Raw genomic sequence first — 19,378 nt, forward strand, 5'->3', positions numbered from 1 at the left:
CCTGACAAGGATCTAGTTCTTATATATGATCCCAAATCAAAGAACTGACAACACAAGATGATTTTCCTACAACTAAACGGTAATCTAAATAGACATGGTGGGGGCGCTTAGTGCAAAGGGCGTGAGCTTTAGATCTAGAAAGAGCTGTGTTGATTTCTGACAAATTACTAATCTGAGTTTCATTTTTCTTATTTTTGTAAAATGGGGATAATAATAGCTTCCTTGCAGGCTTGTCCTAAGGTCTAGAGATAATAAGCATGTAGCACAGTTCCTATTCCTAGGATTTAAAAAGTATATAATATGGTTACATCATTATCATCTTCACAAATGGATTCTTGTGAAGTCCTATAAACTTCACTTCTCTACTGATAACATGAAGAGGTCTAGACAAAGGATATGGGGGTGACCCCTAGAATGCAGACAGAAACTGTCATAGCTAGAAATCTTCAGGCCTAACTTCTATTGCTTAGCCTAAATGGGGTCTTTTTTCCTTACTCCTTTAAATTCTAAATGAAACAGCATGCCGTTGTATCTTATGTCTCATCCTGTGAACCTATAACAGACAAAATAGAAATGTCACCTTCCATTCATACAAAGTAGCCTGAAAAATATGATTTTTCAAATGCATTGCAGAATTTATGAAAAACAAACAGCTGAGCCAGGTGACCTGATAACTTCACAGTATGAGCTTTAGTCCAGCTCAAAGGAGAAAAAGAACTCCTTGTGTTATGGATTTCTTTTTTTAAGTATATTGATTAACGGTTTTCTCCATGTTGGATGCCAAGAGAAATGTGAGCAAAGACATTTTTCTCCAACTTGGCAAAGGTACTACAAAATGGTCAGGTTAACTGAAGATGACCCCAAGTCCCTCCTGCCAATCACTATCATAAATACAACCACAGATTCACAAAATAAATTATCAGATTATCTCCATACGAACCTTAAGCCTACTTCAGAATTGCCTGAGTTGCTGGTGTACAGCTGGTCTCATGAACCAACTCCCCGCAGTCCTAGAACTTGGCTCACAAGGAAGGTGGCTGCTGCTTTTACTCCCCTGTTGACCATCCTGGGTTGCTGACATGCTCAGCCAACACCACCCTGCCTGCTAAGGACTATGCAAATCACAATCTGAAGCTGGGAGGCTCCTGATATTAATACAAATTTAAAACTAAAGTCAGTTAAAAGAAGAAAGGCAGTAGCCTGCCTTTTCTTCTGACAAAGCTCAAAATCAATGTGATGAAAGCTCACTGGAAATTTCAATTGCCTAGTCTAAGTATTTACTTAAACTTAAAACCCAGAAATTTGGACTTAAGTATAACCAAAAGAAAAAAGTATTTGGTTGGGTTGGAGAATGAAAAAAAAAAAAAAAAAAATAGGAAGGCGGGTAGATTTCTGCCTACACAAATCCTCCCAGCAGCAGACATGGTAACCACAATATTTATTTTAGTAAATGTAGAGAAAGCGAAAAACATCAGTTTTGCCTCTAATATTTCAAAGACTTGGACTTGCTTTTATATATATATATAATATATATGTTACCAATGCTGTATGTGAAAAATCAGATGCCTTTGCTGGCATGCGGACCAGAGCTGACAGCCTCATTTACCAACTGAACAAACACCCCACAGAAGATTAAACATGGTTCATGTTCTCCCCAAACAACCACATAGCCAGAGCCAGAGCCCTGACCTAAAAACCGCTGTTAGAAAAAAGCCAGTCCAGTCACTACATGTGTCAAAATTAGGGCCTCATCAGTTAGGGGCTGTTTTTCCTCCCTAGAGTCAAAGTCTTTTAAAAATAAAGTCCTGGTCATAAAATTAACCACTACATTTTAGCAGGGTCTTACCAAAAATTAAAACTGAACACCCAACTCCAAAATCTGGGCTCCTGCTACACTGCCTTTAGTTGTGCCAGTGTAGAGGCTTAGATCAAGAAGGGGAAAAAAAAGTTATCCTTTCTCACAGTTTGCAACGATACCTTCCCAAAAGAAGTGACACAAATTCACAATAAATAACTCACCTTATGCCTAAAGTGGCTAACCAGGAGTTATAAGGAGAAGCCTCTTTTGCATTTAGCACTATAATTTGCAATTCTGCCTTTCAGGCAGGACTGCAGGAGCAGGCTGAGAGTCTCTCTGAAAGCTGGTGGCCTTTGCATGCAGGAGCAAATACAGGCCTGTGACTACCACAAGACACAATAAGCCATTCCAGACCCAGTGACAGGCCCCAGACTTCCTTCTACAAATATAACTCATCCTTTATAAATGAAGGGACTAATTAGCAATGCAATACCATCCAATTCACTTCACTCTGGAGAAAGGCAATTGGTATGAATAAATCCAAGTCAACAATTTCCTTCTTCACATAGTTCCTTATAATTGTCTCTCTTTTCCTTCCTTTCTGTATTCTCACCCTCCCTTCTTAAATGATGCCCACATCTTCCTTTTTCTTTTACCCCTTTCCTTCTCCCTCATTAAGTACCAAACAAAACAAAAACCCAGAAAACTGGCCATGCTATAGTGTTGAGAAAGAGCAAACAAATCTTGGCATAGAAAATTAATTTTTAAAAATCAGGGAATAATATAAGACCTTCATTTAAAATAGCTGTTTTATTTACTCAAACTGTGGCTCCCTAAATCTAAAAAGAAAGCATATGATTCTCTCAGAGAATAAACATCTCATGAAGTGAAGGAAAAACTAAAGAATTTTCTCAAGGCAAATTCTGATTTGCCTAACAGAGCCAGAAATATGGTCTTCTTCCAGCCTGGACTATAGATCTACTACTGGCCATTTTCAGGGTTGACTCTCCCGACTTCAGTATATCCATAAAAGAGACTAGCCATAAAAAGTGTAGATACTACTGTCAGGCAATAAACTAGACCTTATCGGTGACAGTGGTGCACATTACTAACTTCAAACTCATTCATTCCTTGCTCTAATCCATCAGAAACTTCCTGGCTTTAATAGGCTATAAATGGCAGGAGCTTTGAAGTCCCTGGGATTAGGATCAGTAATACACAGACTGAATGAGAAACTAAATGCAGGTGGAACATACTCTGTGCGTCCCGAATTAAAAACAAATCCAATGAATCAAATAGTCCTCAACCCTAGCTGCCAGCCAGCAGATTACAGGGGTGGCCAAGGCAAGGAACAAAGTGATTAAGGGAGAACCAATGGGAACTTCTAGTGATTGCTCTCTTTAAGGACCTGACTTGAAGTCTGGACAGGGTATGCTTTGCTGCTGACTTTTCCAATCAGACGTGAGGCCATCCTTTTTTATTTTATTATTATTATTTATTTTTGGAGGAAAGTACAGCATCAGAGCAGAGATAAGAAAGGAGAAAACTAATGCCTTTTAAACTGAGTTTTCATGTAAACAAATCAGCTGAGATGGCTGAGGGAAGCTGAGATCTGTTTTCCCAAGGCTGATAGCCTTTGATCCTATTGATTCCTAAGCCCTCAAACACTTGTGGCTACAGAGTATGCCAGGGCTTGGAGTTAAATGGGCCACCCTAGAACAAGAATGAGAGGACTGAGAAAAATGAAGGCATGCTGTCTCAGAAATGGCATTGCTATTGACAAAGCAGGAACATTTATTTAAAACAAAGGATGTGAATAATTTGGCCATCCAAAATCAATCCAGCTGAGAGATGCACTAAGGCTTCTTACCTTCTGGAGGGTTTTTATTCTGATTATTCCAGACGACAAGCAGTTTGGATAGACTGGGCACCTTGGACACTTCAGTGATGACCCGGAAGAGGCTCTCTACTCGGTCGTAAGTGAGGACTATGGCAGTGAACCCTTGAGACTGTGGTGGGATCAGCGGGAGGAAGAGTGGATTGCTCACACTGCCCCACTTCTACAAGAGGACAGATTAACACAGGTCAGAAAAGCAGCTGTAACAATATGGCTCACCCAATATCGTCAGCAAACCCAAACATGGCAGGCTTGGTGGCTTTTACCAGGACTGATCCCAGAGCTAAGCAACTGCTCAAAGTCTTTCCTTCCTCAAAATGTGCATGGACTAATTAAGTTTGGCCCTGATATCACTGAAAAAGGAGCTGAGAACTTTTGCAGCTGAGAAAAGAACTCTAGTTAAACACGACAGACTAAAGCATGCATTTATCTCCACTCTCTCCCCAAACCCAATAAAAAGGCAGTTGATGAATATAAAAGAATACAAATCTACAAGGACAAAGAGATGGGAGAAGAGACAACAGCTGATGGGCCTATTACGATATTTCTGAAAGACGGAAAGGGCTAGAGAAGGGATAGCAGAGGAGGAGTGAGAGTGGAGACGTGGGCACCTACCAGGAGGGGAGGCAGCAATGGCAAGCAAGCCAACCTGGGAATTCACAGGGCTCGGGAATGAAACTCACCAGATACCTTGTGAGGTAAGAGGAGTGGTAAGGTTGAAAACAGGAAGACTGTTAAAAATCTGTGTAAGGAGCAGTTAGAGGCCCAGATTCACAAACCCTCCCTTGATCCTACTCAGCCAGAAAACGACTCGTCCCTTATCCCAGCTAGAGAAGGGAGGTTTCCTTTCTGAGGAAACTGAAGCTCTAGACAGGGAAATACAGGCACAGAGGAGAGGAAAAGATAGGCTAAAAATCTACATTCTGAATGATGGGCCCTACAGCCTTCTTTCCCCTTCAGTTCCCAAAGCGTTGGCAACCATGTGGCTAGCTCGGCACCCCAACATCTTACAGTGAAGTCCTCCAGGCAATAAGCTGGCCTTCACACAGAGAACTTCCAATCAGCTTTTCAGTGCTTCCCTCTCAATCATGAGCAGATTCTAGAATCACAGACATTTCAAGAGCATCTTCAGCATGAATGACAGAAACCAAACGAATAAAGAAGAAAAGGAACTTAGAAGTAACAGGAACAACAGAAGTAGCAGAAGGAAATTAAAACAGCATCAACAACAAATTGTATCCACTGGGAGATAAGATTCTTCATCCATGAAACAAGAATAAATTCCTATTTTTATTTTAAAAGCTCTATCAAAGAACAGAAACAACTCTTTGACATTAAAAATATAATAGTTTAAAAATTTTTTTAAGGGCAGGATTGCTACCTGGTTGGTCCTGCCAGTCGGGGGAAAAAAGGTCAGGATTGCAAGATAAAGATGACAAAATATTCCAGACTGGTGAACAAAAAGGCAGAGATGAAAAATAAGGACAGAAAAAAATGAGAAAATCTAGGAGGTCCAACATCCATTTAATAGGAGATTCCAGAAAAGAAAACACAGACTATGGGAGAAATAAATCTATCAAAGAAATTAAAGAAGTTCTCAGTACGTAAGATATGAGAGGTATGAATTTTCAGATTGCAAACGATTAACAGAAGTAGCACAGTGAATTTTTTAAAAAGACAAAAATAAAAAAACAAAAACCACTGCCATATTACAGTGCATATTTCTGAACACAGAGAATAAAGAGAAAATGCTCACAATGTGTGAAAATAGGTGAGAAACATATGAGTTCAATGTACAATTCTCAAAACTTATCTGTTAAGTGTGAAATGTTTTTAAAATAAAGTTTAAAAAGTAATGAAAGAAATTCAATCTCTTTGCTATCATTAAAATATTAAGTACTTTTAATACAGCAATGTAAGCAAAACTGTTTTTGTACTGATAATAATTAAGATTATTTAAATGTTCTTATATTTTTTACCAGCTTTATTAGGATATGATTCATATACCATACAATCTACCCACTTAAAGCATATAAAGGTTTTGGTATATTACATCGTTCACTTTTTAAAACTGTAGTAAAATAGATATAATATTAAATTTGCCATTTTAACCATTGTTAAATGTGTAATTCAGTGGCATTAATTACACTCATATTCCTATGTTATCATGCAAAAAGCCCAGGACTGAACTCCATCTTTGCCAGAAAGTGGCTGAGTATGAAATGTCCTATCTGCTATCACGGCTGCTGCATACTTCCCAGCCTTTTATACTCTGGGATTGTCAAGGTCCCCTATCAATCTCATCCATATCACTGATGGACACCCATCACCACCTTTGTGACAACGGCTGTCTGCCAGATGTAAGAGTGTGGGATGAGAAATGCACACAAACACACGGAATACACATGGTATGGAAACTCAGAGAAGCTGAATGCGATTCCTGGGGTCCTAATTTCAGGATATTAAAGCCAAAGTGTCCACAACATGCTATAATTAGATTTCACAACCAAGACACAATAGGAAAGGCCATCTTTTCTTTTTCTTTTTTTTTCTTTGAGACAGAGTTTCATTCTTGTTGCCCAGGCTGGAGTGCAATGGCACAATCTTGGCTCACCTCAACCTCCATCTCCCGGGTTCAAGAGATTCTCCGGTCTCAGCCTCCCAAGTAGCTGGGATTACAGGCATGCACCACCACACTCAGCTAATTTTGTATTTTTAGTACAGACAGGGTTTCTCCATGTTGGTCAGGCTGGTCTCGAACTCCCAACCTCAGGTGATCCACCTGCCCTAACCTCCCAAAGTGCTGGAATTACAGGTGTCAGCCACCACGCCCGGCCAGGAAAGTCCATCTTTTCAATGTTGACCTTCTGTTTCCATGACATCACACTTTAATATTAAACTGTAGTCTTAGGAAGGTGCCTGGATTTTCGTATTTGACCTTAGCAACTCATTGTATTTCTAGAAACCTTTTTGAGTTTTCTACCCCAAATTTTATTCTTTATCTCTTCCTGACCTTTATGGAAACTGAAGTCAGAAAGTGGCCCTATATTTAAGTCATAATTAATCCCCAGGGACGGTTCATGGTCTATGTGTCATCACTATCCCCAACCCAGTCACCTAACCCTCTTGACACAATACTCACTAATGCCTGCTTGAAAAACATCATTTTAAGTGGAAAAGAAACAAAAAGATTCTTTTAAAAAAGTGTATAAAATGATTTAATGTGTGATATTGAAACAGTCAAGATTTACTGAGTACTTACTAAGTGCAAAGCACTGTGCTTTACATGTATTACCTCATTAGATACTCACAACAACCCCCAAGATAGATACAGTTATTGTTCTCACTTTACAGATGAGGAAACTGCAGAACTAGAAATAGCAAATGATGTTCAAGGCTATATAACCTGTAAGTGATGGAAGTGAGATATAACTCAAGCAATCTGATTCCAGAACACCAGACGGTAATGGTTCACAGCCCTTCCCTACGCCCTCCTACATACATACCCAGACCGGGTATGCATCACCATTTTACAGACTTTGGAAAATGCAAGTGTGGGGCACTCCAGAGTTTGCGGCTTCTAGCTCTTTTCTCAGACAAAAATCCTAAAAGTTCTTGATCCTTGTTAATAAAATCTGGGCCAATAAGCAAGAACCCACCCCAAACACTATGATTTCAGAGAGTCTATGGAATAAAAACACACCAAATATATAACACTGACACAAAGTGTGCACATAAATTTAAAAAGGTAAATACACCACTAAAACAGAAGGAAAAACTATTAAAACTCTAACAGAATGAGGTCTGTTCTTTGGGAGAAGGGGGGAGAATGCCAACACACTTAAATGTCTTTATGACATTAAGAGGAGAGGAAAATTCCCTAAGAGATGCAAAGCTTAGACTCACAAAACGAGTGCCTTGGCATTTAAACTAAGGCACCCCTGAAAGGCATCGCAGCTCTGATTTCAAGGAGCTGCCAGGGACATGGAGCCAGAGTCGCTGGCAAGACAACAGATCGGGTCTCATCCCACATGCCAGCTCCACTTGGGAAGTGAACTGGTAGGAGAGGAGGGAGGACAGGAAGGAATGGCTGGCTGGGAAGTGGACAGTAACTTTTCTTGATGTTCAGTTTTTCCACACTTGCATCCCAAACAGGGCTTGACTACTGGAGAAGCAGGGAAGGCAGCATGGGGGGTATGGACAGCATGGAAAGGAGCATAAGGAGGACTGGATCTTGCCGATACCTTCCCTTAAAATCCAGAAGTGGAGATGAACACAGGAGGCAGTATGTAAGCTTCTAAGCATGCATTTACTCAAATACAGGCTCAATTATTTACTGTAGAACACACCACCAGAGTTAATGCAAATGGCTTCAAAATTGAGTTAGCATGTTTGAAGTCAGTTTTGGAATCACAAGTCCTTAATCGGAATCCAGGTTCTTTCACTTGCCAGCTGCATAGCCTGGGCAAAGTACTTAACTTCTCTTGTACCTCAGTTTCTCTATCTATAAAACTCATCATACAACTATTACCATCTTTCTAGGTAGTATTACTTGGCCTAAATGAGGTAACATATGTAAGGTACTGTCATGTAGAAGCATTCAATAAATGATAGCCAATGGTTGATCTTGTGTGAGTTATAATTTCTCCGGGCTTTACTTTCTGTGTGTCTCAAAAGCGGGTAGGAGGTAGCCTAAGCAGTCTTGAGATCTCTTGCAGCACAAGAATTTCGAACGAATTGCAGTACAAGAATCCCAAATGAAATCCTTCTTTCTCCCTCTCTTTATCTTATCATGTTTTAAGGTCCTGGTTTAAGTGGATTCTCTACCGCTACTTCTTCCTGTCCAAATATATTGTTTTTAATATCCATGATTTTCTCTTTTCCTTTCTATTCATTATGCTTTGGCTATCCTGAAAGCTCCATGAAGGCAGGAGCCAGAACACCTACTATTTAGAACAATGCCTAATTTTTCAATCAAAACTTGTTTTTTAAAGAAGTGAGTAAGTTAAAGCCAAATGACTCAGGCCTGTTTTATCTGTCTCCCTTATGTATAGATATGAATAGCTGATGTACATTCAAATGACTAAAATTATGAGTTTTGAAATGACTCCCAACCTAGTTAACTCGTTTTATACATACTTACCAAGAATCTTACTGTGCTGTGTTCTGAAGAAGTGTAGGATTTTATAGGGATATTTAATAGAGAGCTTTAATCTGGGCCTTGCCATGTACTAGTCTTGTGACATGTACAGTTCTTTGAGTATCAGTTTCCTCATCTGTAAAACAGGGATCATGATAGTAACTACCTCCTAGGGTAATGATTAAATGAGATTATGTACATAAACATTTAGCAGAGGGCTCAACACAGGACCCTATGAATTAGAGTTTAAAGCAAACAAAATACTTTCACTCTTCTCAATTTGTATTCTTGCCTACTGAAACACTGGTATTGGTGATTCAGCAATCATTCCCACTAGCATTATTTCTGGTACTCATTCATTCAGCCAACATTTCCTGAACATACACTATAAGCCTGGAATAGTGTTAAAGCTGCAAAGATGAACACTTTCCTTCCTCTCAAAACACACATAACCTAGTGGGGAAGACAGTGCGGTAAAAACACAAATTACAATGTAAACTAACAAGTAGTAAACAAAGAATGAAAGGTACTCCATAGGTGGAAACGTGGAGAGCTACACAATCACCTCTCCCTACCTGGAGATGAGGAGGTCTGAGCAGTGCCTTTAAGAAGAAGCAGGAGAGGGCTGGCTAAAGAAGCCTAGGGGCAAGCTGAGAGGCATGTGCAAAGATTTGCCTACAAGACAGTGAACCATCCAACAGGACACCTCACAGTTTGCTGGGAGAAGAAAGGTCAGACAGCAGAAATGAGAGGAACTCAGGTAACGGCAAGTTAGAGCTTTATCGTGAAAAGCCTTAAATAACAATTGTTTTTTAAAGTTACACAGCTACTCTGTTGTTTCTTTTGAAACTTTCTTTTCCTGATCATTGTTTTAGTGACAAATTGACAAGGCTACCATTATGCTCTATTTCAAAGAGTCATAAATAGGAAATGCTGATCTGCAACTAAGCTTCTGTGTCAATTGCTTTTCCCTTCCTCAAGCATAATCCTATTTGCCTTCGGAGCTCAGTGACAGTGTGGAGAAAGGCAGCTTTAATTGGGGTGTATACCTTCACACAGACACTCCACCCCACTAGGGTAAGGTCAGCAAACTAACCTCCAGAGAAAAAAAGCTTACTGGGGAGGAACATTTCAAAAACGGCATTTAGTCACCTCTGAAATACCTTTAAGAACTGACCCCCTGCTGGCTGACCAAAGAGAGTGTCTACAGTCTGGGACCTCTTGACCCCACTTTCTGCAGGAAATCAAGCAAATTTAAACCTCCATAATTTACTCAAGACTGGTTTCTGCCAGGGAAAAGGCAAACAATGCTGTCAATTAACTCTGCTACCTGATTAAATCTCCATGATGGTAAGACAGGGCATAAAACCAGGCATCCAGCAACAGAGAGCTGGAGAAGAGGCAAAGCCCATCTATCACAGCTATGCCTTCAAAACCTTGGCTATCAATGCAATTTTCAAATGCACTCGATGAACCTGTTCACTCAAAGGTAGGAGGAGATACCAAAAGAATAAGTGTGTATTATTCTGACAACGTGCTGGCCTTTGGCCAAAATGCCTTGCTCACCTCTTGCCCATCCTCCCACTGTTTACTTCTCACTCCTCCAACGAATATTCACTATAGAAGCGCCAATAAGAAATCTCACATTGTTAAACTGCAATTGCATAAAAGTAATCCCTAACAGCCACGAGAACTGTCAGGTCACGATGCCAGCTGTAGAAAAGTTCTTTTATTCCGGAAAGCCCTGGTGTAAGAACTAGTAGTGTGCAGACACTAGTGAGAGGGATGTGTGGGCTCCGGTTTCAGGATGCCTTGAGGGAAAGGCCTTGGGAGACTAAGCTTAAAGTCAACTACCAGTTCAAAGGGGTTTCCCCTTCAGGAAAGAGATTCAGACTCAAGCAACTAGTGGTGCCTTTGGCAATCCCAAACAAAGGAAGTTGCCTGGGCCCTTCCTGCAATCCTGATTTGCTTTCTTGTAGTTGAAAGGTCATGGTAGCTATATACGAGCCTAACCAAAACCATTCTAGGGTTACCATACAGAAAGCAGAGAAAGGTGGTAAACGGGTGGCCTTTGCTAGCCATTCTGAAATGTTCTTGCTGATGCTACTCAGATTGTGAAATCAAGAGCAAGGAAAACCACATTTCATTACCAACTAAAAGATTCTTTCAGCCTAACCAAACCAAACTGTAGCACTGAAGAAATCAAGCTGCAATACAGGATGATCCAAATTTTAATTACTATTCCTCATCATATCAGATATTTTTTGTCACTATGTATAACTTCATGTGAAAATAAGAGAATTCAGCAGATATTTGAGTCAACCTATATCTGATTTAAGTGAACATATTTTGCCTAAACAGAAAAATGAGAAGACAGAGAAGAAGGTAAGAAAAGAGGACAGGCCTGTTATACAGAAGCTTTTGAGCCCCTAGTAATGAGAAAGAAGCCTTACCTATTCCTACCTTGATAGAAAGGGCAGTTTTCTTAGTTGTTTTGAAGTTATCAACCCTTACCTCAATGTGGTTTCAATTATGAATTACCAGACTAAAAGGGGAAAAAAGCTTTGATTTATTCTTTTTTGCTCCAATTATGCATGATGTGTTTCCACTGAAGACTTTGAAAAGTATTTCATCATGCCTCTCATCCAGAAGTGGTCAAAGGGCAAAACCAAAAGGAGTTAACCCTTCATTTCTCCTTTAGGTTCAAAGAGACTCCTCATCAATGAATATAGGACAAGGCCTTTGAAGCAGGGCAGTGAAAGAGTTAAGCATTAGCATCATATTACTAACGTGCATAGGGGTGGTGTCCCTTGTCCAAAATGGTGAGATGATATTTATGTTAATGGTTACTGGGAGATTTGAAAGGGGCAATCAGTAATGTGGTCCACGTTGCCTTAACCATTAAACCTCTACAGCCCCAAATACCCACAGCACAGCACTCTATCAGCCAGGCACATGCTGACTTGCAAAACTAAAGAATTACTGAGACCTAACAATGTCTTCAAGTAGCATCTCTTAGCTCAAAAGAGAAAAGTTTTGGGGACAAGTCTGAAGTTTACCTGATACATCGTGTCTACTTCATTTCACTCTCAAATAATAACTGATATGGTTTGGATTTGTGTTCCTACTCAAATCTCACATTGAATTGTAATCCCCAATGTTGGAGTAGAGGCCTGGTGGGATGTAAATGAATGATGGGGGTGGGTTTCCCCCTTGCTGTTCTCAAGACAGTGAGTGAATTCTCCCAAGATCTGGTTGTTTAAAAGTGTGTAGTACCTCTCCCTTCTCTATTCCTCCTGCTTCAGCTATGTAAAACTTGCCAACTTCCCTTTTGCCTTCTGCCATGATTGTAAGTTTCCTGTGGCTTCCCCAGAAGCAGAAGCCTGCACAGCCTGCAGAACCAAGAGCCAATTAAACCTCTTTTCTTTCCAAATTATCCAGTTTCAGGTAATTCTCTATAGCGATGTGAGAACAGACTCATACAATAACTGACTGTTCTGAAAAACAAGAATAACACTGAAGGCCAAATCTCACTGACCAAACATTAAACAGACACGTGAAAAATGGAGAAAAGCAAAGGCTAGAAATTCTCTTAAGGCTTCAACTAAATAAGATAGTTAATTATTAACTTAAAGCTCCTGAAACCTATTTACAGCAATTTGCTCATAAGTGAGTTTTCTAAATGGTGGCATCACATTTGGGGGCACTGAACTAACAAGTACCATGACTGATATCTGAAGAAACTGAGCCAGAGACTAACTCAGGGTCACAGGAGCAGGCCAAATATGTCTATAGATATTCTCCTTTTCCTACAGCTGCTTTTAAGATCTTCGCTTTTTCTTTGGTTTACTGCAGTCTCATTACGATTACCAGGCTGTAAATGTACTTTTACTTATCCTGCTTGTGGTCTGTTAGTCTTCCTGGATCTGTGGCCTATGTCATTCAACAACTGTGGAAAATTCTCAGCTCTGATCCTTTCAGTAGGGCTTCTTTCCATTCCCCACCTCTTCTTCTGCAACTCAGCTTAGCGTATGTTGGACCTTCTCTCTCTGTTCTCTATATTACTTCACTTACTCCTTCATATTTTCCATCTCTTTGTCTCTTTGGGCTGCATTCTGAACAATTTCATTGACTCTAATAATCTACTCTAATAATTGCAAGCCCTTGCATGTCTATTTCTGGTAGTTCTCACTCACAATATTGCCTATAGCTTTATGGTTGTGAGCTGCTAACTGTCCTCAGACACTTAATTTATAAGAATTATTTGAGACCTGGACTGAAAAAACGGTCCTTATGACAGGGTTTGTGTCTGCTTCTGCTGGTTCCTATCAACACAAAGCCACTTTCAACTAAATTCCCTCCTTAAGGCTTATTTGGATGATAACTGTAGTAAGAAGCCATCTGGGGGTGGCTTGTGATTGCAGTTCTCAATCACAAGGGTCAATACAGACAGGTTTACTCCTTCCTTACTCTTTCACTGAAGACATAATCTTTCAGTTCCCTAGCTTCATCCAGGAAGTCCTTGTGAGAGTTGGATGGGCCACAGGATTTAAATCCTAATCCCAGTCCCTTACTTCACAGAGTTACCAGGTCAAAGCTCCAGATCATCAAGGTCTACAAAAGTCTCCATAGCAAAAGCTGACTTTGGCTCCCATTCACCTCCCAGGATACTGAGTTTCACTTTGATTTGGGGATTAGCAAATACCTTACTTTCCTGCCAGCTCAGTAATAGGTTAAATTGCTTTGTAATACTTCATTCAATATTTTAGTTGTTCACTTAAGAAGGTCACTTAGCATATCTAACCTATCAGAAAGCCAGGGACAGAAGTCTTTTTTATATTTACACTGCCACTGTACTTACGTGTCATTGTGTTCCCTGTTTAGCTTGGGGGCCAAATTTGGGTGCAAGATGAAAACAATTATATGAAAAGAAAGCAATATAATAGGTGGAATGATGGGCAGAGAATCTCTGCATTAGATGAATCAACATACTTCTTTGGACCTCCATTTCCTCATTTAAAAAAAGAGGTGATCAGTGGATGGGTCTTGAAATAAATATGTCTCACTTCCTTCATCTGTAAGAATAGTGCTAAAGGAATGCTACTCTTGGTTGTAAGGAATAAACAAGAGAAAAAATATAATAAGACCTATCTGGGCACAAAAAATACCCTCCTGTATTTTTAATTTTCCTCTCCAGAGTCCACCCAATTCTAAAATTTATGTTTCCATGTGATAAAACATTATACTATCAACCTTATAATCAACACTTCACTTCTCATAGCCCCACACCACTTACAAAATGCTTCCATGTATATCATTAATTTCTTAAAGTAGTTCTCTCAAATAAGTATTCTCATTTTACAGATAAGAATAATGAAATTCAAAGAGATAAGAAACTTGCTGGGGTGGGAGGATTGCTCGAGGCCAGGAGTTCAAGAGCTGGAGGCCAGGAGTTCAAGATCAGCCTGGGCAACATAGCAAGACCCTGTCACTATCAAAAAAAAAATTACCTGTATATAGTGGTACAAGCCTATGGTCCTAGCTACTCAGGAGGCTGAAGCAGGAGGACTGGTGGAGCCCAGGAGTCTGAGGCTGCAGTGAGCTATGATCATGCCATTGCACTCTACAAAAATAAGATTTTTTAAAAGTAGCTCGGCATGTGGTGCACACCTATAATCCCAGCTACTCAGGAGGCCGAGGTAGGAGGATCACTTGAGCCCAGGAGGTCAAGGCTGTATTGAGCTATGATTGTGCCACTGCAGAAGGGAGGGAGGGAGGGACGGAGGGAGGGACGAGGGAAGGAGGGAAGTAAGGAAGGAAGGAAATTTTGCACAAGGTCAAGCTAATAAATGGTTTTGAACTCAGGTTTGATTCCAAATGTCCTTTGCAATGGTCTTAATTACAATCAGACATAATCAGATAATCATATAATCAGACAATAATCAGTTGCTAATTGTTACACTATTCTTCTGAAGCTATCATTATCCCTAATCTCCATCCTACAGATGGGCAAATTGTTGCAAAGAGAGATTTGGTAAGTAACCTCAAGTCACTCAGATCATCCCCAAGAAAAAAGGGATTGAAACGTGCAGTTTACGAATTTCTGGGCTACAGTTAGTTTACTGGAAGGCTCACAGGTTAAACCCATCTGAATGCCTCTTGAAAATTCCTGTTATTATCTGAGTTTTAGCTACTTCAATTTTTTCTTCATATAGCACTGAAATTCACATTTGGCTAAATGCCCACCCTTCTTCCATAAAGCCAAACTACTGTCAAGGAGAGCAAGAGAGGTTGCCACTGATTGCTTTTCAGGTAGTAGAGGAAAAAGTTGACATTTCATCCTCCTCTTGCTTGGAAAGAAAGCCAATCATTTATAAGAACCCTCATCTGGCTGCAGCTTCCATCAGTGGGATGGAGAGAAACCATTTAAATGGTTCAACATAAGCCATATTAAAAGAATTTGGAATGAGGGAACAGAGGGCTCCATATGCTGATACTTTTAATAATTCATGAGTTATAGCAGTCTGCAAGTAATAAATTTCACTAAATATATCTATAGTATGATTGCTTAAGATACTGGCAAAGATAACACACTATTGATTTTACTGGTTTATAACTTGATATGTTAACAGTTCAGCTGTTTCACAGTACAAAAGATTTAGATTATTTAGAACAAGGTCTTCAATCATCATCCTTGGACCTGCTACTTCATAAGTATACTGAAAATATTTAAATGCTTTAGTGAAAAAACTAGTGACTTATTTGATTCAAACAAAGAAAGCCAATCTATAAACCAAAGACAAAGTGTCCAACAATGTTCATGATGGCTTATACTACTATGTCTTATGAGAGGTAAGACAAATTTACAGCTTCATCTGATTCTCCCACACTTGAAATACTCTGGCAGTTTGAAAGAGTAGCTCATTCTCTGGTCTGGGCATAAAAATGCTTGTTGGTAGCCCATGACCATATTAGAGAGGTCATCTATGGTATAGGGGAAGACTTCATTGGCTTGGTAAATAAGAACTCTGGGGAGTGATTAAATTACAGCTTATGGCATCCAAGCTCAAAACACCAACACAGTTATAACCAAGAAAACCAAAGTTTCTGTATAGTTTGAGCCGTTAGGAGCCTAACACCAAAATGAAAGTTGATACAGAGTGGAAAGAAGAGCCTCCACAAGAAAGTGATTTCTTAAATATTAATTTCTCTGGAATTCCAATAAAGCATATGTTTTGTCTACTGTGTTCCATCTCTGCTTCTTCCTGAAAAAAAGGCATGAACCCACAAGGGCAAAAAAAAATATTTTATTGGAAACAAGAATGGACCAACGTTCAACAAATTTTTGGAAGGTAAAACAGATGAAGCCTTCCTTTTTCAAAATCCTCTTGCTATAAAATGTAAAATTGCAGTATAAAATAAAACAAAAATTATTTTAAATATACAGCTGAAGTCACTGGAAATGATAAGAAAATGAAAGCTGAACGCCCAGGAGCTAGTTGGCACTGTGGCACCACGGAGGGCCAAGTTTGTTGCAGGGGTTGGCAATGTAGTTGGTTTTAATGCTCATGCTGGAAGAGGAGACTTAGTTTTGGGCACAGGAAGTTAGGAAGTTGGAACTGAGACTTGTACATTAAAACAGATCCCTTGAAGGCCTATACAATCAGTGAAAGAGTGGGCTAGAAAAAGTCTCTCACTAGTACACAGAAGCAACAAAAGTCACTTTTGTTTCTCAACCTGAGCTTGGGGTGGTGATGTGGGTGAGGAGGAATCTTCCTGGGGAACTTTTTCTTTCAATTTATGTTTGCTTATTGTTTTGTAACATTTTGTTTTGAACATCAAGCACCGTACCAAAATATGAGCCATTCATCTTAAGACAACTGTATTTACCATAACGAAGAGTACTACACTAGTGTTTACAAGTAGTTGCTGACAACTTTAAAAACTTATTAGTGCCATTGCTGTCTAATAATCAAATGCTTCATCACAGGCTGAATGTAATTATTAAAAGAGAAAAGTTCCTCCTCCCTTTCTTACCTTCCAACCAACCAACCAAACAAACAAACAAAAAAAATAGTTTTCACCTGGAAAGAGCACTTACTTTAAGAAAAAACGTAATTTTTAGCTAGTTTTATTAAACCTAGAATGCTCTAAAACATGGGAAAACAAGGCTTCCCAGAGTAAATATGATGATACATGAAAAAACAAAATTCCCTGGAACAGCATGTTGCAAAAAGGGAGTTTACTGCTTTGTAACCAAGTCAGCTTTCCTTCCCTTGGGAGCTTTTAACAGAGGCTAGAGCTCATGCAGGTTTGGGGTTTTAAATGAATTATCTGAGTGGTACAGAAATCTCCAGTGAGACATTAATGTTAAAGAAGCAAAATAAACAAAAACAAATAAATTCTCTGGAAAATACCTCCTTATCCCAGGATGGAAGAATTTCCACAGAAAACCTCACATGTGAGATGAACTCACATTCCAAAATTATAAAACATCTAAGGAAACAATGCAACAAGAGCAGTGGACAGTAGACAAATGACAAGATCAGACCTTACAGGAATTCAGAAAATTGGATGCAGAATATAAAGTAAGTGTCTCAAATGATTAAAGATATAAAAGAAGGAATTAAAAATGTAAGGAAAAAAAGATGCTATGAAAAAGGCCAGGCAGACAGATTTGAAAAATAACCAAATAGAACTTCTACAAATAACCACTGAAATTTAAATCACGATGGATGGGTAAAAAACACATTAGTCAAAGATGAAGAAAACAGGAAAATAGATGTGAAAAAGTTATCTAGCATGCAGCACAGAGAGAGAAAAATGTGGAAAACCCAATGAAGGAAACAAAACAAAGCTGAGAGACATAAGGTAAGGACAGAATAAAAGGTCTAACAAAGATTTAATAGGATTCTAGAATGAAAGATTAGTGAGAACTGCAGATATGTAATATTCAAAGAGAAAATGAAAACTTTCCAAAAACGGATTAAAGAAGAACCTTTAAACTCAACAATCTTCAGGTTTAAAAAGAAAAATCACCCTCAAAAAAACTAGTGATTTATTTGAGAAGATAGAGAATAAGGACTGGAAAATCACCATTTGGCAACCACTATAACAACTGATTCAGGCAAGAATCACCAATGGATGCTAAAACTCTAGTGGGTGAAAGTTTGAGGAGTAACAGGATATTCACATAGTCTCAAACTAGTTCCCCACAAGACACATAATAAAAGGAAAAGTAGTAACTTGACATGACATTGGAGAAACTCCCAGAAACCTGTGATCCAAGTTATCATCACCAGTAACAGGACAAATTGACATCATGTGTTCTCCAACATGATACACTGAGAACACATTACTTTTATGATACTCCTGTCAAAATGCATAATTTGAATCTCATCATGCAGAAGCATCAGACAAACCCAAATCAAAGGATGTCTTACAAAATAACTGACATGTGCTCTTCAAAAATGTCAATTTCAGGTAAGAAAAAGAAAGACTGAGAAATTGTTCTAGACTGTAAAAGGAGGCTAAAGTGACATGAATGCAATGCATGGTCTTGGATTTTCTTTTGTTCTGATGGACATTATTGAGATAACTGCTGAAATCGAAATAAGGTCTATAGATTAAATAACAATATTGCACCAATGTTTATGTCCTGATGATTTCCATCGCTGTATTGTGATTCTATATAAGAAGTATTTAGAGATAACGGTGCATCATATCTGCAACTTCCAAAAAAATCGGGAAAAAATACACACACACGTACACAGAGAAAAAGGAATAAAGCAACTACGATAAAATACAAACAGCTGAAGAATCTGGGTGATGGGTATACAGAAACATTTGAGAAATCTGGGTAAAGAATGTACTATTTTTAGAAATTTAATTCTGAAATATGCTAAAGTAAAAAGTTAAAATTTAAAAAAATAGAGTTTTTAGATCAATTTAAATAAACAAAATGTAGATAGGTGGACAATAACCTACACAGCAAAGAAAAAAAAAAGCTAAACCTTCCAAGGATAAAACTCAGAAATTGGAGATACTTGATATCCTGGAAGAAGGGGCTCTGGAAACAGAAATAAGGAACAGTTGGTCTCAAGATCCCTTAAACTCAGCACTCACAGGCCAACCATCTCCCTGTTACCCCCACCCCTCAACCTTGGCAGGAGAAGGGAGGTTTATATTCTGGAAAAAAAAAATGATTGAGGGAGATTCCAGACTCAGAGATCCCAGGCACAGAAAGCAGGGTGAGGCACCATACTAAATATAACAGATTAAATAATAATCTGTAAGATGAAGGATGAGAACCCAACTCCTTCCTCTATTCAGCTCCCAAAATACCTGCAGCCCAGATTTATTATCCATCTTTTCCCAACCCCAAAAACAGAAAGATTATTCTCTGATCAATGAACCAGTCCAAGAGAAATAACCCATGCATGCCAACACTTAGGTAATCAGGTCCCTATCCTCTTAACCTAATTGTAAGCCCATTGCTTGACAAGCCTTATGCATGTATACAGAGCTTCCAATCAGCTTTCAG

General features: G+C 39.0%; 1 protein-coding gene across 3 annotated transcripts in view; it reads right to left on the reverse strand.

The window, feature by feature from the left end:
• EXT2 (exostosin glycosyltransferase 2) overlaps nucleotides 1–19,378 on the reverse strand; it is a 157,330-nt gene that overhangs the window by 41,933 nt on the left and 96,019 nt on the right. For all 3 annotated transcript variants that reach the window (XM_009186257.3, XM_021925881.2, XM_003909996.5), the window contains exon 9: nucleotides 3,669–3,858. In XM_009186257.3, the coding sequence (XP_009184521.3) occupies nucleotides 3,669–3,858 (190 nt within the window). The remainder of the gene's footprint in view (nucleotides 1–3,668; nucleotides 3,859–19,378) is intronic.

This window comes from Papio anubis, chromosome 12 (genome assembly GCF_008728515.1).
Source record: "Papio anubis isolate 15944 chromosome 12, Panubis1.0, whole genome shotgun sequence".
Classification (NCBI taxonomy): domain Eukaryota; kingdom Metazoa; phylum Chordata; class Mammalia; order Primates; family Cercopithecidae; genus Papio; species Papio anubis.